At 49.5% G+C, this 27194-nt stretch overlaps 1 protein-coding gene across 1 annotated transcript in view; it reads right to left on the bottom strand.

Moving 5' to 3' along the window:
• Positions 1 to 1827: 1827 nt before the first annotated feature.
• The window catches only part of LOC308657499 (uncharacterized protein), an 80201-nt gene continuing 54834 nt past the window's right edge, over positions 1828 to 27194 (bottom strand). Inside the window, exons 2-3 of the mRNA XM_081309235.1 lie at positions 8149 to 8224; positions 1828 to 2095 (exon numbers count right to left, since the gene is read on the bottom strand). Of these exons, the coding sequence (XP_081165361.1) occupies positions 2037 to 2095; positions 8149 to 8224 (135 nt within the window). The 3' untranslated portion in view covers positions 1828 to 2036. The remainder of the gene's footprint in view (positions 2096 to 8148; positions 8225 to 27194) is intronic.

The raw sequence follows: 27194 nt of genomic DNA on the forward strand, positions 1-27194 counted from the left end.
TTTTTAGACTTACTTTAGAGATAAATGAGAATGTTGTTGAGACATTTTATGGACCAGCAGGTTATCTACTTTTGGAAATGTTCCTTATATTTGAAAAGAATGTGACTATCTGCTACAGAGTTCTCTATATAGGTCAGTTAGGTTAAGTTTGTTCATTATTTTAAGGGTTAATTTTATGGGTCAACTTGGCTGGGCCATGGTGCCCAGATATTTGATCAAACATAATTCTGGGTGTCACTGTGAGGCTATCCTGGGTGAGATCAACATTTAATTCAGTGGACTTGGGGTAAAGCAGAGTGTCTTCCATAGTGCAGGTGGGCCTCACCTAATCACCTGAAGGTCTGAGTAGAACAGAAGCCTGACCTCCCCACACAAGGGGGAACTCTCCCAGCAGACGCTTTTTGGACTTGAACCGCAACCTCGGCTCTCCTCTGGGTCTCCAGTCATCCCGCCCTGCCCATCTGGACTTGCAGCGCTCACTGGGCCAGGTTCTTCCATCCACCCCTCCACGGCCACAGGCGTCGTCCTGTTCCTGCTCCTCTTGAGAATTGCAATAGGATCCTGTCCTTCTGTCCTCCTCCCTGACCAGTTGTTCTCTTTCTGTTCTTTCGGTTGTTGAGAGAAATAAGTTAAAATCATGAGTTTACTTCTCACCGTTCATTTCTGTTGACTCTTGCGAGTGCAAACAGAGTGGCCACGTCCTCCTGGGAACCTGAGTCTCTATCACCTCCAGGGCTCCGTGTCCGGCAAGTACATCTGCCAGCCTCCTCTCGGCGGGTCCCCTGGTCCCCCTTTCTCCACTGCTGTCTTCAAACCTTCCATGTTGTGCTGACGTGTGGCCTGGGGTTTGCGTCTCTCCAGGCGGACGGAGGCTGCTTCTCGCTGGACCATCTCTTCCCACTCACTGCAGCACATCGGGTTTGACTCTGCCATCTCACTACTCTCTTTCTAATTGCACCTCTGTTCATGTCCTTTTCTCTGTTAGCTGACTCTCCCCGATTAGCTCGTTAGTGATGCCATGTTTCTACTTGGGATCACTCTGTGTTATCACACACTGCCCTGACTTATCAAAGCCCAAGAGGAATCCGCAGGCTTCCCTCGCCCCAGGCTGCCAACATGTCAGGATGATTAACTCCATTGTCCACTTCCAACCCCGTGGTATTTTTGTGACATTTGATTTACTTATGAATTTCGTTTTTCATCCCTCTCTCTGGCTTTTTAAAAAAATTTTTTTAGTTGTAGATGGACACAATATCTTTATTTTTTAATTTTTTTATGTGCTAAGGATCGAACCCAGTGCCTCATGCATGAGAGACAAGTGCTCAACCACTGAGCTACAACCCCAGCTCCTATTTATTTATTTATCTATTTTTATGTGGTGCTGAGGATTGAACCCAGTGCCCCACATGTGCTAGGCAAGCACTCTACCACTGAGCCACAACCCCAGCCCAGGACATTTTATTGCAAGTTTTTTTGTTTTGTTTTGTTTTGTTTTTTGAGAGAGAAAGAGAGAGAGAGAGAGAATTTTTTAATATTTATTTTTTAGTTTTCAGCAGACACAACATCTTTGTTTGTATGTGGTGCTGAGGATCGAACCCAGGCCACACGCATGCCAGGCGAGCACGCTATCGCTTGAGCCACATCCCCAGCCCTCTCTGGCTTTCTCTATGCTTGGCATTCATAGAGTTTCTTGATTCTGGGGCTTGATGTAATTCACTAGTTTGGGAAAATCCAAATATTGCTCTTGTTCTCTCTTTCAAGGACTCTCACTATGTACATGTGTGTACTCATCCATTTTCCAATGCTACAGTAAAATAACAGGCTGAGTGAGGTAACAGGAAGTTTATTTAGCTAACAGTTTTGGAGGTTCAGGAGCATGGTGCTGGCATCTGCTTAGCTCTGGTGAGGTCCCCCTGGCTGTGTCACATCATGGCAGATGACAGCATGGCTCAAGTATGTTCCAGAAGGAGCGATCCCATGGAGACAGGGAGCCAGAGGGTAGCCACGGGCCAGTCTTGCTCCTCCGTAACATCCTCTCAGGAAAACTGTGTTAGTCGGGTTTTCGTTGCTGTGACCAAATACCTGACAACGGCAACTGAGAGGAGGAAAAGATGATTTGATTTTGCGGTTTCAGAAATTCAGACCAGGGTCAGCCATCTTTGCTGCTCTGAGACCAAAGGCGAGACAGAGCATCGTGCCGGAAGGGCAGTGGGGAGGAAGACTGCTCTCCCTTCGGCATGGGACGGTGGGAGGCAGATGTGCCGTTCCAGGGCAGCCCCAGCATGGACCAATTAGGTCACCTATGTCACCATCCAGGACACCTCACATCCAAACCCTGACAAGCACCAACGAGGGACCCACAGAACTACACTGATTTCTTCCAAGGGAGATGCCCCAGCCTCCCAGCCACCTCCTATCAGCTTCAACCTCTCAAAGCTCCCCCATCTCTCCCAGTGCCTCCTGGGGACAAGCTTCCAGCACGGGAGCCCTAGGGACACATTCAAACCTTGTCCCACACCACGTTAGGCCTTCTCAGTGCCCAGCTCTGGTGGTTCCTGCTGTCCTCGGCACCCTGGGCTTGTGGCAGCACCCTCCAGCCTCTGTCCCTGTCATCACACGGCGACCTGAGGTGGTAAGGGTGGGCCCTGGCACAACAGGATTCCTGTTCTCACAGGAAGAGGCCCAGGGACGCCATGTGCTCTCTCTGCCCTGGGACACCACGAGGAGCTGGCTGTCTGCAAGCCTGACAGAGACCTCCCTGGACCTGACCATGTGGCACCCGATCTTGGACTCTCAGCCTCCAGAACTGTGAGAAATACACGTCTCTGAAGCTGCCCAGGCTACTGTACAGTGTGATGGAGCCTGAGCAGACCCAGACAGACGGCTGACTTTCCCTCCACCACCTCCCTTCCTCCCCAGCGCCGCGCTCCTCCTCAGCCCAGATCAGCCACAGAGGCTGCAGTGACTGAGGTCACCAATAACCTCCCACTGCCAAAGCCACCAGGTGTGTCGAAGCCCTGAACTGCAAATCCCACCTGCCTGCGGCTCTCAGGCCACTCCCAGCTGACCTCCCTGGGTCTGACAGCCCACCTCGAAGGCCATGTGCCCCAGACTCCCCAGCCCTCTCTGGGCTCCTATGTCCCACGAACCAAGGCTCCAGCTGCCCAGCTGCCCCAGCTGCTGATCTGGGTGTCACCTTCTCCTTCCCACGTCCAGTCTGTCCAGCCGCCAGCAATTCTGATGGCTTTGCCTTTGAGATGCTAATCCCTCCCCGGCCTGCACCACCAGACCCAGCAACCAGGGCCCCGTTTCTACCCTTGCCCCCTCGTCCGCACACACAGGTCAGGCCTTCCCAGAGTATGTCCCTCTTCTCTCCAAACCCTTGGCACTTCCGAGTGACACTCGTAGGAGTCGAGCCCCCACCACGCACCCCAGCACCTGATCCTCTGCCCAGGCCTCCCCCTGCCTCCTCCTTTTCACTGAGCACAGTTGGTTCCTGAGCCCCGTGCTCCCCACCTCCTCCCCGCTCCTCCCCTCTCCTCTGTCCCCACCACCCTTTGGCATCCCTCATCCCTCGCCTAGACCGAGCAGGCCCCTCCCAACTCATCTCCTTCCCTCCCACCATGTAGCTTCAATCCGACGTCCACTGGCTCTGAGAACCTCCCATGGAGCCCTTGGTCCCAGCCTTCCCCTGCCCCAAACCCTGTGTGGTTTCTCAGAACTCCCAGGACAGAGCTTTCTTCATCCTCAGGGCGTGACTCTGGCTCCTGTCTCCCTCCATCAGAACCGAGCTCCCTGGGGAGCGAGCAAGGAGCGCCCAGCCAGGTCACCCCAGCTGCCCCTGCCTCCTGCTCGGGACTGGTCAGGTCGCTGCTCCTTTCTCCGGCTAACGAGAAACTCTCCACCTTCTTGGTCTAGCTAACTTTGGAACTCTGCTCTAGGGCCTCATTCTTCTAGAAGCTTCCCTTAGTTAGATGGTGGTTCACCCTAACATTTCTTGAGTCCCTAGTGAGTAAACGCCCAGCAGTGTGCTGAGGTGCAGGGAGCCCTTTCAGAGAAGCCTGGACCTGCCTATCAGCCCCCCTGGTTCAAGCTCAGGATGTGGCGCTGGGCAGGTGTCTTCTGAAAAACTCTCCAGGTGATGTTGATTCACCCCGTGGCCTATGTTTCAACAAGAGCTGGTCTAGAAATTACAAGACCAGCTACCGTCTGCATGCTGGCTTCACCCCTGGCTGGGTGCTAGGTGCTACTTGGGTGGCTTCCTCACATCCCTGTGTCCCGTGTGACCATAGGTATCAAGAATCTGGGGCTTTAAAGGGTAACTTGCTCCATGTCATGAGCTGGCAGGGACAGAGCCTCTCAGAGCTAGAAGGGCGCTCAGGGAGCATCTAACACAATGCTGCCTGAGACTCATGGGCAGAGCTTTTAAAAACAAAACAAAACAACAACAACAAAACCCCTCACCTATAGATCCTGATCCAGCCAGCAAGGATTCTTCCTCCTGGGGGATTCTCGGGCAGTGCCAAAATTGGGACCCTAACTACTGAGAACCTTTGATTCTGCAGGTATGAAAACGAGAGCCCAGTGGCTTGCTCAGTCACACAGAGCTCTTGAGGAACTGGGATGGAAGCGTGGGCACTGGGGCCACCAGCTAGTGTCCTCTCCAAGTGCCAGTGTTCCCAGGACACTTTCCCTTTTAAAAGAGCTTAGTGGGGACTTCCCTGAGTGAAGGAATTAGAAACCCAAAGTCGTTGCCAAGTTTCAAGGCAATGTGACCCAGGGATGGGGTCTCTGAGGAGTAATGGCCCAGGGAAGCCTCCCACGCCCCCAAGAAAAGGGGTCTTTCCCAAGAAACAAACTGAGCTACTCTCCAGCACCACCTAGTGACAAGGAGGCATGTTGCCGACAAGCCTGGGGCGCTGGGGACAGCCCTGGGGCGCTGGGGACAGCCTGGGCGCTGGAGATCGCCCTGGAGCTGCAGACCCAAGTCCTCAGGTGGGAGGCTCCAAGGACAGAGACTGCATGGGATTGTTCCGGTCAGAGACACAGACGGCCACTCACAGGGTGGTTTGTCTTCAGGGAGGTGAAACTTGGGAAACGTAGGAATTTACATAAAAACAAAACATTTCTCTGAGAAAGAAGAGTTAGGTATGGCCAGCCATTTCACTTCTGGGTACATAACCCTCCAAAAAATGGAAAGCAGGGACTCACACAGATATTTATGGGCACCTGTTTGGCACAGCACCATCCGGGATAGTCAAGAGGTAGAAGCATCCCATGCCCACAGCAGATGAGTGGGTAACAAACTGGCCCATCCGTACAGTGGGACAGGGAAATCTGCCACCTGCTGCCACCTGGGTGGACCTGAAGTCAGTCCCCAAAGGATGAATATTGCACAATTCCCCACAAAGTACGCAGAATGGTCAGTTCAAATTCACAGGCCCAGAGCAGCAGGGAATCATGGGGAGTTGGTGATTAATGGGTAGAGTCTCAGCTTGGGCAGACAGAATGGATGGTGCAGAGGGACACACAGCTATGTGAAAGTGCACTTTAAAAACGGGCAAAATGGTGTCTTTGCATAAGGTACATTGTACCATGGTGAGAAGCAAAGTTGGGTGCAAGGCCCAAGGTGCAGAGTCAGCTGGTCGAGCAGCTCCTGGGCAGGGCTAGGCGCCGCCCCTCCCCCACTGCCTTATCCATTCTCCAGCGACCCCTGCACCAGCATGCACCAGGGACTGTTCCAGGCACGGAGAATCTGATGCCAGACCAAACAGATGAGACGCCCACCCTGGGGGAGACGACAGTTCAATCAGCCAACAAGCAGGTGAATACCTAGTGTCACAGACAGTGGAGTCCCCTGGAGAGAGGAGGAGAGGCTTCCTGACAGGGTGACATTTGGCAAGGGACCCTGCGGAGGGCAAAGGAGCGAATCCCAGCTGCCCGTGGTGTCAGGGAAGAGTGTCCAGGCAGAAGACACCCAAGTGCCCAGGCCCAGGCTGGCGGGGGCAGCACAGACTGCTCTCTGGGCTGCAGTGGGAGTCGGAGAGGAGCCAGGAGGTGGCCCCAGGGTCAAATCACACAGGGCCTGGATCGCCCTGTGAGGACACGGCTTTCCCCTTGGGTGAGATGGGGGCCTGGGGGTTGGACAGCAGGTGTCATGACCAGACTCTGGACTTCATGGGCTGGTCCGGGCGATGCCCACCTGTTCCCAAGCCCAGGCTGCCATCGCTCAGCTCTGCCCACTTAACCCCTTGACTGCCCATCGGTCATGCATTCAGCAATGAGGCATGAGGACCTACTGTGTGCCAGGTCCTGTGCCTCAGCTGCCTCCTGCAGCCGCAGGGCAGAGGTCCCACCTCTCCCTTCCAGTCCAGTGACATTCTGAGTCACCTGTGGCCTGCACCAAGGCAGAATCCTGCAAGCACTCTGCCTTAAGAGATGCCATGGGACCCTCCTAAACACCCTGTGGTGGCCTGGCCATCTCCCTGCATGACACCCTCTAAGCTACTGATGCACTAGAAGTCTCACCAATAGCCCCAGCCAGTCAATCGGGTGCCAGCCCCCACCGTGGTCCTGCCAGCCCCTCAGCTCCCACCCAGGCTCTGGGGCACTGGCCCTCACCCTTCCCCACCCAGAGTTCCTTCCAGTGACTCAGCCTGACCCTCAGCACACCACAATTCTGTCTTCTTCCTTTGGAAACACCTCTACCTTGGTCCTCCAACCAGGTATCTCCAGATCCAAACTCAACCAGGATCTGGGATGCAGCCACTATGTCCCCACTAAGCAGATGAGAGCCAAGGGAGGGCCCCCCATTGGGAAAGGAAAGCCCTCCTCCACCTGCCCACAGGGCCTTTGCCCAGGGGCGATGCCCCTGAGCACTACCGTGAGGTACCTGCCTTGAGGTAGGAACGTCTCTTAGCTTTGAGGTACAGAGAAGGCGGATCAGCAGAGCAGCTGCCAAGGACACAGTGCGAACCCAGTTGCCGAGGCTCTGGAAAGGCACCTCATCCCTGGGAATGAGGCTGGACTCCCAAGGCCCAGGACGGAGGTCCAGATCCTTGCTGCCTCTGACCAGCCTTGTGGATGGGGTGGGTCACCGAGCCTCTCCTGCCTCCGTTTCCTGATTTATATGACAGGTGATGTCCGCGGGCTTCCACTACTGCGTTTCTGTGCTGCGCTGGCTAATTCAGAATTTCAAACAGGGTTTCAAACTGGGTGGTGCTGGGCCCACACACTGTGTCCTAGGGGTTTGTCCGTCGTCATCTCTGTTGTCAGCATGATCAGGATTCAGAGGAAAGGGAAGAGGGGGCCGTGTCACCAAGCCAAGGGTCTTGAGTGGCTTGGGACAGAGTGGGACCTGGCTGTATGCTGGGCATGCAGTGGCAGCAGGCACCGAATGGCCCTCCCTCTGTGCTTTGCGTTATTACAAAGGTTTTCTAAGCGTGGGAGTTGGTGTCAGCCAAACAGAAGTCGTGGGTGGGAATGCAGGACAGGATTCAGTGATATTTACAAGCCCATTAAAGGCAGAAACGGTTAAGATAAGAGTTCCGCCTGCCAATTTCCGTGGCACCCAGCTTTCTGAAATAATGGGCCTTCCTTCTCACCTGCGCCCCTCCCTCCAGCCCATTCTCCCTCCCCAAGCTCTGAATGAACTCTTTAGGCCCTAACAACCCTGGAGAGCCATTATGATCTATCAGGTGAAAAAATAATTTACTTTATAAAGTGGCGTGTGTGATTTCCCGTTGACTGTAATAGCAACAGAGAATCATTTCAGTTGGCTGAGTGCGTAATCGGCGTGCTGAACTTCTCTAAGTGCGGACTCACACAGGAGAAGAGAGCCACCAGGACCCTGGGCGCGGGGGCGTAAACAGTGTGCATGCTGTGGACGGGCTGTGTGTCGGGGCCGTCACTTGGGATCTGCTGCCACATCAGGCCCACCACGGGATGACCAGAAGCTGTCCTCCCCAGTTCTTCCACAGTAAGGCGGGAGGTCCCTCATGCCCTGCCCTCCATCTGCCCCCAGCCAGCAGACGGCGGGGGGGGGGGGGGGGGGGAGCAGCTGCTCCAGCTGCCTATGGCTCCCCATCACATGGACGGGCAGTGCCCACGTGCAGGAACACTAACGCCAGGCGGCAGAGGAAAAGTCACCTGTGTTCCATGGCGTTGACATCGTCACAGGATTGTGGTTGTTACGGTCTGGATGTGAGGTGTCCCCCAAAGGCTCCTGTGTGAGATGCACAAGAACATTCAGAGGTGAAATGTTGGGTTCTGAGAGCCTTTACCCAACCCGTGAACCAATCCCCCTAGGGACCCGCTGGGTGGTAACTGAAGGTGGTTGGCGTGTCTGGAAGAGGTGGTCCTTGGGCGCAGGCCTTTGGGGTACATATTTGGTGAGATGAGCCTAATCTCTCTCTGCTCCCCTCCACACACCCTTCTGCCATGATGCTCTGCCTCACCCCACGCTCCAAGGTCGGAGCCGCCTTTCTGTGCACTGAGACCTCTGAACCCGGAGCCTGCAAACACACTTTCCCTCTCTTCCCTTGTTCTGGTCAGGCCTTTCAGTCACAGCAGCAAAAAAGCTGACTGAAACAGTGGTCTTGAAGAAGGCCTCAGGGTTGCAATGGCTGGTCCTTGGAAAGTATTTCAGGGCCTGCCTGGTCCCACCCTCCATTCCTCACTGTGAGTCAGTCCCCAGCTCCTCAGCAAAGAGCTCACCCAGCTCCAGGGGCAGCTTGTCCTGTCCCGAGGCTGACACTTCAAGGATCCCCAGGCTGGACTCCCTGGGACCATTAAGACATCAACTTGAAGAACGTATGATCTTTTAGTGAAAAAAAAAAAGGTAGGTACAAAACTGAACAGACTGCTTGGCTCAGCTGTTTTTCCTCTTCTTTATACCCAGGCATGAAGAAAGAAGGGTACCACCCTCGGCTTCCTTTCAGTGAGTCTTCCTAACTTTTTTGAATTTCTAAAATTTTCTACCATGAACATGCGAGGAATAATAAGATCTTAAAAACCACATCTCAAGGTTCCACTCCAACCTTGTGTTCGAGTTCTAGTAACAGAAATTGAAAAACTGATATGACTCCATTTTTAAAAATAAATAACAGCAGCTTCTACCTCAAGGCCTGTCCTAAGGAAGGGGGCGTGACCCTTGTCCTTGGAAAAACCCACAGAGCACCCTGCTGAGTTGTTTGTCCGTAAATAACAGGAGAGGTCTGCGGTGCCAGGTGTCCCTGACTCAGTCAGGCCAGGTGAGGACCCATGGCAACCCCCCTAGCAACCTCCAATCAGCAAGAGACAGGGAAAATACCTGGGACGCCAGATGACCCCCAAGTAGTTTATGGTGGTTGATAACATGTTGGGAAACCATGTAGTTCAGCAGGATCACCCCTCGTGGCCTAAACCAATCAATTCAAAGGAATCCCCCTCTTGTACTAACCAATCACCCCTACCCAACTTGTTCCTGCCAGTGAATGTGCTAATCAATGCTAAGAGTTGTTTGACTTTCCCGCGGTATAGAATGATTTTCCGTGTGATGTTGTGACGCATAGAGTATCCCCCAAAACCTATAAAATCTCACTGGACAAAGGACTGGGACTCACTTCCTGGGACTGCTGCGTCGGAAACGGTTGTGAGTCCAGGCTCAGGCTTGCAATAAAGACTCTTGTGGGATTGCATCAGATTCGGCTCTGGAGGTCTATTGGGGTCCCACGAATCTCGCATTACAAAATCATATTCAGGAAACACCATGATTAGTTTGCCTCAAATGGAGACATCCCAGCATCCAGAGCTTTTATTAAAAACATAGGGGAGAATACAGAGTTGAGAATACAGGACTCTCGAGTTCTTGTCCTACAAGTGGCAGCTAAAGCAAGTCACTTGCTGATGTCAAGTTTCAGTATTCACAACCTTGAACTCAGCCAAAAGTGGGCCTCACCTCCTGCACTTGACGCCTGGTACTTCCTTCCTCTTCCATCGTTCACTCCCACTTGCCCACTCTGCAGTCTACCAGGACATCCCTGCTTCTCCCGAGTCCAGGGGCTCGAGCAGCTGGGCCAGTGCAAGGACCTAGAACCTGGTCGGGCAGGGGAAGGGGAGGTCTGCCAAGTGTCTCCTGAGCCAGACATCTGAGAAAAAGGACCTCCGTCCTGAAAGAATTCCCCACGCAGATTCTCCCACTTCTCCCATTCTCCCGGGAGAATTCCAATTTTACTGCAACAAGCTGTGTGCTTACATAGAACTAAGGGGAGATGGCAGGGCTTAGATAAATGGCAGGCCGCCCGTCTATTGGCAAGTTCTTCCAGATACCAGCTCCCGCGCCCAGGAATTAGTTCTCATTGGGGCTGAGGTTCCCGCCAGCGAGGTTTAAAATTGGCGCCGGCGGGAGAGTTCACACGGGCGGGGGCTTTTCGCGCCACTGCAGAGAAGAAGAAGGTAGGAAGAAGAAGTCCTTAGGCGCCATGTTGGGGTTTTTTCTCTGGGGTACGGCTGCCGTTGATACTTTTCCCAACACCTCCCTTGGGTGTACTCCAGCTCTGAGGATTATGGGAGCCTGCGTGGATACCACTGTTGTCCGAGAATGAAGCCAGAGAGCAAGATGGAGAGATGGAGAGACCCAGCCTCGGGATGTCGCTTGAGCCCTGAGCTCAGCAGGACCGAAGCAAGCCCCAGACCCTGTGCAAGCTTCACCTTTTGACCCAATTTTGCTTTGATGCCAGAGTGAACTTGGGTGGGACTTCTACCCACCTTCCCTGGAACCGACAGGGTGGTACAGTGACACTGCTTGGGAACCCAAGAGCACTACGCAGAGGCACCAAACCAGTGGCACGCAAGCCGAATGCCAGTTGCAGATGGTTTTGTTGGCCCACACAGGATTCAAAATTTGAGCCAACGCTTTAAAAATCTGGATTTCACTTTAAACTCTACATTTTCAGTTTTGCTGAACCAAATTCAGGAGCCCTGGCAGCCCCGGGCCTGTGTCCTCCGATGATCATCAGGAGCTGCGAGGGGCTGCGGCCTCAGGCGACGTGCTCACCCCCCAGCAGACCCGCCAATTCCTGTTTTCTGTCCCTGTGGAGGCTGGAGGGTGTTTGGCATTTGTAACGGAGCCTGCTCTGCTTTGCTTTGTTCTGCTTTCTTATGGGAGGAAAACATTCTCTGACTATGTCAACAGTGCTGTGGAGGACCCTCGGACAGGTGGCCTGTGAAGCAGGGGCTCCGGTCCCCTGCATGGCCCCACCATGTGACCTGCCTTAGCCAGTTAGACAGCACATGACAAGGGTCCAGGCTCCATAGTGCTCTGCTCTCCTGAGTGAAGGAGAGGAAGAGGCTCTCCTCCCCGGCACAGTGGTCACTCTCCCCGGAAGCCTTCCCTGGCTCTGCCGGCTGAGTGAGTCGCCCCTCGGAAGGCCCTGCACACCATCATGTCTCTCCAGGTCCTTGTCACAGTGGGTGACCATTGTCTCTATTTCTGCACAGTTCAGAAGCAGGGACTGAGTCTTGTTCAGCATTTTATCTCAGGACCTAGTGGTCACCACTCATTCAAACATGTAAGTGAATCAGTGAGGCTGTGACAGCCTCCGAGTTTGGGCCTCCTGGATTCATTCATACCGTGATGATGGGCACTGGCCTAACAACCCAGAACTGCAGGCAGTTTGGTGTAGCGCACCACCTAACACCAGGGCCCCGCCCCCGGTTGGTTCTGTGCTGGGGAGGCAGGAGGCCCTGGACTCAATGTGCTGCCATTCAAGTGTGGAAGTCCTCGCCCCAGAAGATGGAGTTAGGAGGGCCCTGGGAGGAGGAGGCCTCCTGAACAGGATTTCCACTTCTGTCAAAGACTCCAGAGAGCTGCCTGGCTCTACCACCCTGTGGATGGCAAGAAGGTGCCATCTGCAAACCAGGAAGAAAGCCCTCACCGGATACTGTTGAGAGCCACAGCCGAGTCAGGATGGCGCCTGGCATTGCCAGAAGGAGTGGTTGAGAGGTGATGCCAGGGAGCCATTAAGATGATGATAATTAAGTTAAGCTGTGTATAATTGCTGTGACTGGATGATGCTGGATTGAAACAGGCTGTGTATTCAGTTGTATATGGACCCCTGCAGTCCGGCAATAGGGGCGGCTCTTGCTGCCTTGGGCACCCGCTACTTTTGAGTTCTCACAGAGTTTCCCATTGAGTTCCTGTTGAGTTATCGCGGGGTTCCTGGGAGTTTGCGTGGAGCCCAGTGGAGAGCTGAGAGAGTTCCCGGGAAGCGCGCGTGGAGTGTGCGTGGACTGCCGGTGGAGTTCGGGCAATAAAGTAGTTCCTGTTTGAACCTACAAGTGCCTCATGGTGGCTCGGTTATTTTGTGCCCAGCCAGACTGCGGCAGGATACCAAATCTGCTGGCACCTGAGGGTGGAGTTCCCAGCCTTCAGAACGCGAGAGCGGAGTCTCTGCAGGGTGAGCCACCCAGCCTGGGCTATTTCTGTGGATGTGGCCTGAGCTGACTCAGGCAGGAGGCTGTGCTCCTCACCAGGACCTCGTCACCCCCCCTTCTCTCCCCCACGCTCCTAGGACAAAACCAAAGACCCTCACCACGTCACACCACGGCCCACCTTCTCCTTCCTTCTCGTGGAAACTGCTGGTCCCTTTTCCGCCTCGGGGCCCTTGCACTCCCAGGGGCTCAGCCCACCCAGCGCCCCACGGATCACGCGCCCTGTGCTGCTTCACAGCTGCTGTGTGCGGGTGTCCTCTGCTCCTTAGGTACTGCGCCTCCCTCAGCCAGAATCCAATCTCTGCGACCACAGGGACCCCTTCTGTCTGTCCCCACCTGTTGGAGTTCAGTGAATATTTGTCAAGTGCCTGAAAGAAGCGAGAGGGCCTACTGGCTGTCTCCTCCACAGTGCCTGTCACTGTCTGACAGGTGTCCCTGTGGCCTTCCACTGACGAGAAAGTGAGTCATGCAAGCCGGAAACTTCTCCATCGTGGTCCCTGTTGTACCACAGCCATGCCAGGCACAGAGTAGGCCATTGGTGACTAGTTGCTGAGTGTTGAGTGACAGTTGGTGAAATTTTATCACTTGATCAAATTCTTGGAATGAAATGTGGATTTAAGAGAACAGGGTTCAAAGATGGCCTGAGCACTTCTGCTTTGTTTAGCTTGGCGACTTGGTCCATTTACTGCTGCTCTAACAGAATGCCACAGCCTGGGTAATTTATAAAGAAAAGGAGTTTACTCAGCTCATGGTTCTGGAGGCAGAAACTGAAGGGTGTAGCTGCCACCCCTGGCCAGGACCTCCTCCCTGCGACATAACACACCAGAAGGTGGGCCCACGCTAAGGAGAAGGCACAGAGGCAAGTCTGACCTGTATCATCTCTTACGACAGCACTGACCCACTCGGGAGGGCCCTGCCCCCAATCCCAGCCACCTCTCATTAAGCCCACCTCCCAACACCGCTGCACTAGGGACCCCCGCTCCAACATAGGACGGTCTCTCTCTCTCTCTCTCTCTCTCTCTCTCTCTCTCTCACACACACACACATGCCATTCTTAGTTTTGCTTGGAATCCTCTCATTAACCTGCACTATGGATTTTAACAAAATATTTAGTCCTTTTTGGCCAAAAGCACCGTCTATGAAGTGATGCATTACTCAATTTCTAATAGTCCTCTGGCTCTGTCTCCTAACACTAGTATATACTCTTTTTGGAGGGTACCTAGGATTGAACTCAGGGGCACTCGACCACTCAGCCACACCCCCAGCCCTATTTTGTATTTTATTTAGAGACAGGGTCTCACTGAGCTGCTTAGACCCTCACCATTGCTGAGGCTGACTTTGAACTTGTGATGATCCTCCTGTCTCGGCCTCCCAAGCAGCTGGGATCACAGGCGTGCACCACCACGCCTGGCCTCATATATATTCTTAATAGCACAGAGTCTAAGCCATGCTCTAGCCCCAAGATGCCAACTTCAGTCCTGGCAAGCCCCTGCCCCTGCGTGGACATGGCCTTTCATGGGAATCCTGCTCCTGCCCGCATGGTGCGAGGCTCCCCATAGGCATGTCCACAGAAGCACTGTGGAGCGCTCCACAGCTGATCCATGGGCCAGAAGCTCCGCCAGCCACTAGGCTAGGAAGGCAAAGCCTGGCCCCTACTCCACCAGTGGACCTCAGCTGGCCAGGGCAGTCCGTGCTTTCTCTTCCTGAGCACACATGTCCCTGTTGAGGCGCTTGCTTTGCTGCCATCGAGGTCAGTGATCAACCATGCAGCAAACCCAGCCAACCCTAGAGAGAAGGAAGCCATCAGACTGGTTGGTCATCTTCAGCCTTTTGTCTCCACTTGGAATCTGAAAGCCCTAGCCCAATCCTAAACATGCTGAACGCCTACAGCGTGGTCACTGTGAAAGAAAGAGGGGACGGAGCTGGTGGGGAGCCCCTGGCTACAGGCCCAGCCAGGCCAGGGGCTCTGCGACGGGGCGGGACACTGCACCTCACTGGCTCAGTCCCAGACTGAGGGCATGAGCTCAGCGAGGAGGCTCTGAGGGGCAGACCCAGGAGGCTGGCTGCTGACCACACTCTGGGCAGCTCCCTGGCCCGTTGGCATGGCCTCTTTGTATGTCCACCACCACGGAGTTTTGCAAGTGGGCTTTATTTTTTAGAGTAGTTTTAGGTTCACAGCAAAACTGAGCAGAAAGTATGGAGTTCACACAGGCCTCCCGCCCCTGCTACCCCATTATTGATCCTCTATCCTGCAGCACAGTGGCACTTTAGTGACACGTCATCCCCCGAGGTCCTCAGCTCACATCAGGGTTCACTCCTGTGGGGCTTTTGACAAGAGGAGGACATGCGTCCACCATCCCTGTACCATGTGGAGCAGCTCACTGCCCTTAAAGTCGTCCGAGTCACCCTGTCCCCACTCCCTGCTGTGCTCCTGGCAGCCAGGTCTCTGCATTGACTTCGCAGTCCGGATGTCGCCGTTGGAATCTGCAGCTGGTGGCCCTTCCAGCGTGGCCGTTTTCTCGGTAATCTTCGCTCAGGCTCCCTCCCTGTCTTCTCATGGACGGAGAGCTTCTTTCTCTACAGCACCAAATGACGTTCCAGGGGCTGTGCTGGGTGACGCACGTCCTGCCTTCCGCCTGGCGTTCCCTTCGTGAGTAACTTGTGCCTGCGTCGCGCTCAGTCCTTGGCCTCTGAGACGCGCTCTCTGCGTTGGGATGCTCCAACTGCGTGGGTCGTAGTTGGCCTGCTCCTTGGCCTGGTGTCCCAAGCACAGGAAGTGATCTGCATTGACAGACGGCAAAGGCCAAGGTAAGGTGACCTGGGCTGCCCAGGCGGACATGCGCCATGGGTGACAGGGCAACAATGGCTTTTATGGCCAACTCTGAGGTCGTTTCTGAGGGAGAGTCTTCCTCAGACCCTTGACCTCTCTGTTTCCTCTTGGGCAATAAGCTGCCATTCCAGTGGCCAAATACAGGCTGGATCCGGAAACTAGAATGTCCAGTGGCAAATTCGAACCCAAGGCCCAGGTGCCATCCAGCGGGCCTTCCCCTCGGCCCACTGGGGCTGAGGAGCGTCTGCACAGGAAGAGCTTCTCTCCACTAAAGCAGTCAGGATTCCTTCAAGTCACTTTCCTGAGACGAGGACTCAGCTGTGGACATGGGGGGACGGGCTCACTGGGAACAGCGGTCGACGCCAGCGGAAGGAAGGAGCATGAGCTCAGCGACGGCAAAGGCAAGCGCACACACTCATCCCACAGGACGCGGTGACCTCAATGACAGGCCTCAGGATTCAGAACGGGGAAGTGACTGGCTTCCCCCAGACACGGGAGACCCTGCACTGCCCTGTCACCAGGGACCGGCCTCAGGACAGCAGGCGGACCTCCCTCGGGCCCCCGGCCACACTGCACCACTGGTGGGCGCCCCTGTGTGGACTGACTCCCCAAACTGATTCTCGCCATTTTTAAACTTGAGGAACCCACCTGCTGGCGGACGCTGGCGCCTCATTCTCCTCAGCTCAGCTGCTGCCGAAATCCAGGAGACGGCGGGAGGGAAGCACTGCTGGCCACAGTAAGGACCTCTCCAGGGAGGGCCCGGGGTGCGGGGAGCTTTCCCCCTCCTGTCACTTTACCCTGGAGAGAAGTTTGCTCGCATCACTTTTAGAGAAAGCAAGTCATGCTGCCATTTCCGCTCCCTGGGGTCTGCAGGAGGGGACCGTGTTAGCAGAGTACCTGGTGGTCTTTGAAATGCGATGTCCCAGCGCCTGGCTCTTCTTTCTCTTGGGTCAGGAAAGGAGATGCTATTGTCGGAGGCAGGCAAAGTGGGGACTAGGGGTAGTGGCACCAGGGCCCAGGTGGGACTCCTGACTGAGGGTGTTGGTGGTGACTCAAAGGGAAGGGGCGGGGGACAGAGGTGGCCCATAGGATAGGCTCCTGGAGAGCACCCTCCTTGCTGCGAGGCTGGCCAGCCCGTCCCAGACCCTTGCTGCTGGGCATTGCTGGGCTGAGTTCACAGCTGCAGGACCTGGGGACAGCTCAGGGCACAGTCCTCTACTGGTTCTGACTTGCTCTCTGCAGGGTTATTCTGAGCGTGTTGAAGGTGTGCTAACGCCATTGGCAGCCTGCCCCTTCCTTTGGCCCATGTCTACTCCCAGAGAGTCACCTAACACAAGCACCCGGCTCTCCTTCTGAGCCCCTTTTAAGTGGTGCCAGGGCTGGGTTGGGGCTCAGCAGTGGAGCACTTGCCTAGCAAGTGTGAGCCTGGGGTTCAATCCCCAGGAGCAACCCTCAACTAATGGCATGTCAGCAGACCACAGCACCCAGACACAGGAAGCCAGGAGACCCCCTGGAGACAACTTCAGGGCCGTGAGGCTCTGGAACCCCATGGTAGCTCGAGTGGGATGGAGGATAAATGGGAGCAAGGCCTCTTGTCCAGCTGAACTGTCTTCTTTCAGATACCTGTGCAACCTCCAGCTGCCGTGGAGCTCCACCGAGAGCTCTCCCCGGTGCTGACCCTCCCGGATGCGCTGAGAGTTCAGTGGACAGATCTTGAGAGACCCGTCTGGGCTGTGTGGCAGCATGGGCAGGCACACCTGGGTCTTTTCCACCAGGTGATGTCCTAGTGAGGGGACTGTTGATTCACCCATCCATGTCCTGAGCCACTACTAAGAGCAAGCTGTGGAGTGGCAGAGCCTGGGGAGCGGCAGAGCCTGTGGGCGGGAAGGCGGATGGACAGGCAGATGAATCAAGGGTCAGGCCTCCCTCCAGACCCTCGGCACAGACGGTGGGAGTGAAGTCAACTCAGAAGTGGCTACGGTTCAATGGGAAGCGATAGCGCCTCAGAAGTTCGGGGACACTTCTTACAAGTGCAGGGAGAGAATGAAAGGGTTGGAAATACACAGATGTCGCAAGGGCTCCCTCAGACTGTCTGCTAGGGTCCTCTAGAAACTAGAAAATCCTCTGCGCTGGGGTAAGGGTGCCCTCAGGGTCCCCAAATCATTGGGTTGGTTTATCTAAAAACATGGTGTTTGTTCCCAGCGCTGTGTGGATACATTGTGCTTACACTGTGTTTCGACACACTGTATTAATTAAGGTTATCATGAGTAGATCGTGAGGGCTGATCATGTAAAAACTGCTGTAACCAGGATAAAGGGAAATTTCAAAGTAGTTGCAAATGTGGAAATGGCCTCAGCAACTGTTTTCCAGTGCGAATGAGTGCAGTAAAGGACCTCAGCTCAGGTGCGCATTAAACAAAGGTTCAGTGCTGGACTGTGTACCAGCCCCAGTGAGAGCTCTGGGGGAAAGCTCTGGAAGCTGACCAGTCCTGTGACCTGGCAAACTGCTCAACCCCTCCTGCCTGAGTTCCCTAGCCTTTGAGGGTTGCTGCAAGGACTAAATGAACCATCACATGTGAGAGCAGACAGGGTTGCATGAACGTCAGCTGGCCTGACCATCTCATCGTCAGGCATTGTGACAGGCACTGTCCCCACGACCTCTTAGCAAGCACGGCGACAGACAGGCCAAAAAAGGCCCTGAGCCACCCAATCTGCCTGGTGAGTGGTTTGAACATGAGGCGCAGGAGGTCACTCACTATGATCCTGAGCACGAGGCAGGGGGATGAGGCTCACTTTTACCTGGCGGACAGCATTCAGGTGACATGTTTGGGGTCTTCAGAGAAAGGGGTGGGAGATGCAATGTGGGGCAGGGAGAGTGTACTCAGGTGCCAGAAGAAGAATTTAGTGTCCCAGTGCCTTGTGCCCTCAGCAACCCCGGGCTGGTCCCTTGCCCCAGCGCTCAGCTGACTGTGGCTGACCCCAGAGGAGCGGGTTCATCCTCTGAATGTGTGAGTTCTGATTGGCTTTGTTTGGGAAGCAGTGGAAATCTGGTGTAGTATGAATGGGAGGAAACATTTCTGAGATAAAATCTAGACCCCTAACAGGGTCACACACACAAAAAAGAGAAAAGTGGCTTATCTGTCACTTGATTGCTTATACCCAGGAGTTCAAGGCCAGCCTAGGCATCATGGCAAGATCTCATCTTACAAAAAGAAAAAAAGGCATCTACTTTTTTATACATGTTAAAGACTTTGCTGTGGGGCTGGGGATGTGGCTCAAGCGGTGGCGCACCCGCCTGGCATGCGTGCGGCCCGGGTTCGATCCTCAGTACCACATACCAACAGAGATGTTGTGTCCGCCAAGAACTAAAAAAAAAATAAATATTAAAAGTTCTCTCTCTCTCTCTCTCTCTCTCTCTCTCTCTCTCCTCTCTCACTCTCTCTTTAAAAAAAAAAGACTTTGCTGTGCATCTAATTTGTAATGATTATATGTTTTCTTTAAAAATATAATATGTAGAGACAAAATACATAATTCAGTAACCATGAAATTACCAAAGACAAGGTACACTAATTTCAAAGTATCTTCTGCTGAGTTTATTGAAAGGTGTAATATTATACTGCATGCTAGAAAAATAATTCTTTTAAATTCTCACTTTCAAATGAAATCGTTAAAGGTTGGAAAATGCAAAAAACAAACAAAGTATAAAAGTAAGTCAAACACAAAAGGGCAAATACTGCACGACCCCCCAGGTCAAGGTACTGGTCATGGGCAAATCCATAAAGAGGGAAACTAAACCAAAGGCTAGCAGGGACGGGAGAGGGGAAATGGGGAGACTGTTGCCTAACAGGCACATACTTTCTGTTTGCAGTAAAAATAAGAAAGTTCTGGAAATGGGTAGAGGAAATGGTGGCACAACACTGTGAATGTGCTTAATCACAGAATTATATGCTTCCACTGGATACATTTAAACGGTGTTGGGGCCTGGCAGCCAACTCCCATGAGCCAGTGTCACACTGACACCAAAACCAGATGACTTCACTGGAAAAGGAAACCACAGGCCAATGTCTCTGAATATAATGCAAAAATCCTCGACAAAATGCTAGAAAATGGAAATAAAAACCTTCCATGATAAACAAAAGCTAAAGAATTTACAGCATGAAAGCCTGCACCACAGAACAGTCTTGGCAAATATTCCAAGAGGAGGAAACAAAAGACAACAATGGAAATCTGCAAAGGGAAGAACTATAATAAAGGAAAAGCCAACCAAAGGAGAAACCAAGTCAAGTTAAATACCAAAACTAAACAAAGATGACTGGAAATACAAGTCATGTCTCAATAATAACCCTGAATGCTAATGGCATAAACTCACCAATCAAAAGACATAGACTGGTAGATTGGGTTAAAAAAAAAAAGACCCAAGAATATGCTGCCTCCAAGAGACTCATCTCATAGGAAAAGACACCCACAGACTGAAGGTGAAAGGTTGGGATAAAATATACCACTCACATGGTCTGCGTAAATAAGCAGGGATTTCCATCCTTTTATCAAATAAAGTAGACTTTAAGCCAAAGTTAGTCAAAAGGGATAAAAAAGGACACTACACACTGCTCAAGGGAACCATCATCAACAAGACATAAGAATTATAAATATACATGCCCCAAACAACGGAGCATCTACATTCATCAAACAAACTCTTCTCAAGTTCAAGAGTCAAATAGACCACAACACAATAATTCTGGGTGACTTTAACACACCTCTTTCATCACTGGATAGATCTTCCAAACAAAAAGCTAAATTAAAAAACTATAGATCTCAATAATACAATCAATAACTTAGACTTATATAGAATATTTAAAGTATTTCATCCTTCAACAAGTGAATACATTTTCTTCTCAGCAGCACATGGATCCTTCTCTAAAATAGACTATATATTATGCCACAAAACAACTCTTACTAAATATAAAAAAGTAGAGACATACCCTGCATTCTATCAGATCATAATGGAATGAAATATGAAATCAATGATAAAATTAAAAATAGAAGCTACTCCAACACCTGGAGACTAAATAATATGCTACTGAATGAACAATGGGTTGCAAAACACATCAAAAAGGAGATAAAAAAATTCTTAGAGGTAAATGAGAACACTGATATAACATATCAAAACCTCTGGGACACTATGAAGCAGTTCTAAGAGGAAAGTTCATTGCATGGAGTCCATACCTTAAAAGAAGAAAAATTCAAGAAATAAAGGACCTAACATTACATCTCAAAGCCCTAGAAAAAGAAGAACAAATCAACCCCCAAAGCAGTAGAAGACAGGAAATAATTAAAATCAGAGCTGAAATCAATGAAATTGAAACAAATGAAGCAATTGAAAAAATTGACAACACAAAAAGTTAGTTCTTTGAAAAAATGAAATTGACAAACCCTCAGCCATGCTAACAAAGAGAAGGAGAGAGAAAACTCAAATTACTAACATACATGATGAAAAAGGAAATATCACAACAGACACTACAGTAAGTATTTTGAAAATTTGTACTCCAATAAAATAGAAAATATCAAAAACATTGACAAATTTCTAGACTCATATGATTTGCCCAAATTGAATCAGGATGATATAAACAATTTAAAGAGATCGATTTCAAACAAGAAAATAGAGGGTGCCATCAGAAGCTATCAACCAAGAAAAGCCCAGAGCCAGACGGATACACAGCTGGGTTCTGCAAAATCTTGAAAGAAGAACTAACACCAATATTCCTCAAACTATTTCATGAAATAGAAAAAGAGGGAACACTTCCAAACACATTCTATGAGGCCAATATCACCTGATTCCAAAACCAAGACACATCAAAGAAAGAAAACTTCAAACCAATATCTCTAATAAATATAGATGCAAAAATTCTCAGTAAAATTCTGGAAAATAAAATACAAAATCATATCAAAAAAAATAATGTACCACAATCAAGTAAGGTTCATTCCAGGGATGCAAGGTTGGTTCAATATATGGCATTCAATAAACTTAAATCATCACATCAATAGACTCAAAGATAAAAATCATATGATCATCTTAATAGATACAGAGAAAGCATTTGACAAAAATACAGCACCCCTTTATGTTCAAAACAATAGAAAAACTAGGGATATCAGGAATATATCTCAATATTGTATGATGTTATCCATGCTAAACCCCAGGGCAACATCATTCTAAATGGAGAAAAATTGAAAGCATTCCCTCCAAAAACTGGAACAAAACAGGGACGCCCTCTTTCACCACTTCTTTTTAACATAGTTCTTGAAACACTAGCCAGAGCAATTAGACAGATGAAAGAAATTAAAAGGATATGGATATGAAAAGAAGAACTCAAATTATTATTATTTGCTGATGATATGATTCTATACCTAGAAGACCCAAAAAAATTCCACCAGAAAACTTCTAGAACTATATAAATGAATTCAGCAAAATAGCAGGATACCAAATCAACACCCATAAATCAAAAGGCATTTCTGTACATCAGTGACAAATCCTCAGAAAGAGAAACTAGGAAAACCACCCCATTTATAATAGCCTCAAAAAATAAAATAAAACACTTGGGAATCAACTTAACAAAAGAGGTGGAAGACCTCTACAATGAAAGTTATAGAATTCTGAAGAAAGAAATCAAAGAAGACCTTAGAAGATGGAAAGATCTCCCTTGTTCTTGGATAGGCAGAATTAATATTGTCAAAATGACCATACTACCAAAAACATTACACAGATTTAATGCAATTCCAATCAAAATCCCAATGACATTCCTCATAGAAATAGAAAAAGCAATCATGAAATTCATCTGGAAAAATGAGAGTCCCAGAATAGCCAAAGCAATCCTTAGCAAGAAGAGTGAAGCAGGTGGCATCACAATACTAGACCTTAAACTATACTACAGAGCAATAGTAACAAAAACAGCATGGTATTGGCACCAAAACAGACTAGTAGACCAATGGTACAGAATAGAGGACACAGAGACTGACCCACATAAATACAGTTATCTCATATTAGACAAAAGTGCCAAAAACATGCATTCGAGAAAAGTTAGCCTCTTCAACAAATGGTGCCAGGAAAACTGGAAATCCATATGTAACAAAATGAAATTAAACCCTATCTCTCACCCTGCACAAAACTCAACTCAAAGTGGATCAAGGACCTAGGAATTAAACCAGAGACCTTGCGCCTAATGGAAGAAAAAGTAGGCCTAAATCTCCATCATGTTGGATTAGGTCCCAACTTCTTTAATAAGACTCCTATAGCACAAGAATTAAAAGCGAGAATCAATAAATGGGATAATTCAAACCAAAAAGCTTCTTCTCAGCAAGAGAAACAAACAGTGAGGTGAACAGAGAGCCTACAGAATGGGAGCAAATCTTTACCACAAGCACATCAGATAGAGCACTAATCTCTAGGGAATATAAAGCACTCAAAAACCTTAACACCAAAAATACAAATAACCCAGTCGATAAATGGGCCAAGGAACTGAACAGACACTCCTCAGAAGAGGATATACAGTCAGCCCACAAATATATGAAAAATATTCATCATCTCTAGCAATTAGAGAAATGCAAATCAAAACCACTCTAAGGTTTCATCTCACTCCAGTCAGAATGGCAGCTGTTAAGAATACAAACAACAATAAGTGTTGGCGAGGATGTGGGGGAAAAGGCACACTCTTACATTGCTGGTGGGACTGCAAATGGGTGCAGCCAATATGGAAAGCAGTATGGAGATTCCTTGGAAAACTGGGAATGGAACCACCATTTGACCCAGCTATCCCACTCCTCAGTTTATACCCAAAGGACTTAAAAACAGCCTACTACAGGGACACAGCCACATCCATGTTTATAGCAGCACAATTCACAATAGCTAAACTGTGGAACCAACCTAGATGCCCTTCAGTAGATGAATGGATAAAGAAACTGGTATATATACACAGTGGAATATTACTCAGCATTAAAAGAGAATAAAATCATGGCATTTGAGGTGACTATATGGAGTTGGAGAATATAATGCTAAGTGAAGTAAGCCAATCTGAAAAACCAAAGGCTGAAAGTTTTCTCTGATATGTGGATGCTGATCCACAATGGGGATGGAGGGGGCATGGGAGGAATGGAGGGACTCTAGAGAGGGCAAAGGGGAGAGAGGGGAAGAGAGAGGGCAGGAGCAGGAAAATGGTGGAATGAGATGGACATCATTACCCTAAGTACATGTGTGAAGACACGACCGGTGTGAAAATACTTTGTGTACAACCAGAGACTTGAAAAATTGTGCTCTATATGTGGAATGTGAAATGAATTACACTCTGCTATCATATATAACAAATTAGAATAAATAAATAATTTAATTTTAAAAAAGAATAAGTCAAGGGGGGCTGGAGTTGTGGCCCGTGGTAGAGCGCTCACCGACACGTGTGAGACTCTGGGTTCAATTCTTAGTACTACATAAAAAATAAATAAAATAAATGCACTGTGTCCATGTATAACTAATAAAAATGTTTAAAAAATAAAATGCTAGCAAATGAAATCCAGAAACATATAAAGGATTATATATTGTGACCAAGCAGGATTTATCCCATAATCAACTGGGATTCTTATTCCAGGAATGGGAATTCAGCTTACTCTTCAAAATCAGTTATGTAATAAACCGTATATCAACAGGATAAAGGACAAAAACCAAGAGCATCTTAATGGACACAAAAAAGATATTTGACAAATCCGAAACCCTTTCCTAACAATGTCTAACAAATGGGGTAGGGTGGCGCACACCTGCAATCCCAGCTACTCAGGAGGCTGAGGCAGGAGGCTCACAAGTTCAAGGCCAGCCTGGGCAACTTAGAGAGACCCTGTCAAAAAGAAAGAAAGAAAAGAATGAGAGAGAAAGAAGAAAAGAAAAAAAGTCTGTGAGCGTATCTCAGTGTTAGCGCGCCCCTGGGTTCAGTCCCCAGCACTACAACAAAAAAGTTGTGGCCACTTGCCTCGTCCATTCAACATTTTCCCGGGGTTCCAGCCAGGCAATCGGGCCAGTAAAAGAAACAGAAGAGCATCCAGACTAGAAAGCGGCAGGGAGGCCTTGTCTACTCATAGATGACGTGGCCTGCGACAGAGGAAATCCTGAGACTCACCCAAGACCCGGGGACAAGGAAGCGAGTTCTACCAGTACTGAAAACGGAGCCATCCACCCAGTAGCGGCAAAAAACCTGAAGACGAAGTGCAGAAGACAATTCCACTTAGGACAGCAACGCACCTTCCACAAGAGAACAGGGTGTGCGCATGGAGGACTGCAAAGCCTGGGAAACAGCGAGAGGACACCATGTTCCTGGGCTGGACTGCTCGGTCCTGGGGCTTCCCTCCCCAAATCCAACTCATCTCCAGACTCAGTGCAATCCTTGTCAGAGGTCTGGATTTTTTTCCCCAAGAAATTAACAAACTGATTTGAAAATTTGAGGGAGATGGCAGGGACCCAGGATAGCCAAAACAATCCTGCAAAACAACAAACTTGGAAGACCCACATTTCCTGACTCTAAAATTTAGTGCAAAGCTACAGTGACCAAAACAAAGACAGGCAGACACATCGTAGAATAAACTGAGAGCTGAGAATCGGACTTCACACTCGCGGCCGACGAACTGATGAGTGTGGCAAGGCTACTCAACGGGGAGGGAATAATTTTGTCAGCAATGGTCCAGGACTAGTTATTCACACACAAAAGAAGGAATTTGCAAGACCTAACACTATAAAATTCTCAGAAGGAAATAGAAGAACTTCATGACATTGGATTTAGGAATGTTTTATTGGATACAAAACTAAAAACACAGGCAATAATAGAAACAGTAGATAGTTGGACTACATCAAAATTTAAAACTTCTGTGCATCAAAAGACACAGTCTAGAGTGATGGGCAATTTGGGGACAGGAGGAAATGTTCACAAATCAAAGAGCTGATAAGGCATTTATAGCTATGGTACATAAAGAATTCCTACAACCCAACAAAACTTTTTAAATGGGCAAAGTAATTGAATAGACATTTCTCAAAAGAAAACACACAAGTGGTTAATAATTACATGAAAAGTATTTGCTAGGGAAGTGCAAATCAAAACCACAATGAGTGTGATGCCACCTCATACCCATCAGCATGGCTGCCATAAAAAAGCAGTGTTGGGAAGGATGCAGAGGAGTTGGAACCCCTGTGCACATGGGTGGGAAGGTATAAGGGTGCAGCCATGGAGGAAAGACCTGGAGCCTCCTCAGACCATAAACACAGAATCACCAATGGCCCAGCCATTGGTGTATAGCAAAAAAAGAATCAAAATCAAGGTCTGAAACAGATATTTGTTCATGTCAGTATTAATAATGATGGCTGAAAGGTGGAAGCAGGCCAAGTGTCTAGGGTGGATGAATAAGCAAAATGTGGCCCATCTACACAGTGGAATACTACACAGCCTTAAAAAGGAAGAGAATTCTGACACCTGCTACACACACATGCACAAACCTTGAGGACACTGTGCTAAGTGAAGTAGGGAAATCACAGAACGAGTCCTGTGGGGTTCCACTGCCTGAGGTGTCTGGAGCATTGAGATTTCAGAGAAAGAAACGAGAATGGCGACCTCCAGCGGGTAAGGGCTGAGGGTGGGGGTGCACTGGTGTTCCACAGCTGCAGAGTTGCCGTTTTGCAGGATGAAAAGGGTTCTGTGGGAAAATGGTGGTGATCATTGCAAAACAGAGTGAACTCACTTAATGTCACTGGGCTGTATTCTTAAAAATGATTAAGATGATAACTGTGTGTTTAGTAAATTCTATCACAATTTTTAAAAATAAAAAAGAAACTGCAGAAGTTATGGCTCAATAGCCTAAAAAAAGAGCTAAAACTACAAGGCCCTTCCGGGAGCCATAGTGCCCCTCTGTGGCCCTGGGTCACATGATGACATCTTACATATGACACCAAAAGCATGAGCTACAAAATTAAAATAGACAAACTGAGTTTCAACAGAATCGAAACCATTCGTGTTTCCAAGGAAACCACGATCAAAGTCACAAAGTCACCCCCAGGATGGGGGAGAATATTTGCCAATGTCGATAAGGAACTTGCAGGATGCAGAAAGAATCTCTACAATTCCACAAAAAAAGACGATCCACGCTTTTTAAATGAGCAAAGCATTTGAATAAACATTTACTCCAAGAGGATGTGCAAATAGTCAATTAGTACATAAAAAGATGGTTAAAATCATGTCATCATGCGGGTCGCTGGACTAAGACCCTTGAGTACTGCTAAAGTCAAGGTAACTCCGTTTAACATTTCTTAAGACCCAAATTTCTGTCCTTGTGAAATAAAACGAAATCCACCTGAAAAAAAAATCATGTCATCAAGGAAATGTTAACCAAATCCACTGGTGTGACCATGACCAAAAAGTAAAACTCACAGTGTTGGTGAGGGTGTAGAGAAATTGGAATAGTTACACATCACTGTGTGGAATGTGAATAGTTCAGATGCTTTGGGAAACAATTCAGCAACTCCTTACCATGTTAACTATTGAGTTTCCGTGTGTTCCAGAAATTCCATTCCTCAATAGATACCCAAGAGACCTGACAATATGCATCGACCTTGTTCATACTAGATAAAAAGTAGAACAGTGTAAATTAAGTGTCCATCAACAGATGAACTGATAATCACAAACTGTAGTATATCCATGAAACAGAATAGTATTAACCCATGAAAAAGAACAAGGTTGTGATGCATGGTACAGCATGAGTGAGCCTCCATGATGGCCTTCCCCCAGTGTCCAGCACCTTGGTCAGGGCAACAGGAATGTTATGAGCTCAGCCCAGACTCTGGTTCTGCTCTTTCCCTGCCCTCACCACTTCCATGAAGC

The sequence above is a fragment of the Spermophilus citellus genome, assembly GCF_964194105.1.
Source record: "Spermophilus citellus genome assembly, chromosome: 10".
Taxonomy (NCBI): domain Eukaryota; kingdom Metazoa; phylum Chordata; class Mammalia; order Rodentia; family Sciuridae; genus Spermophilus; species Spermophilus citellus.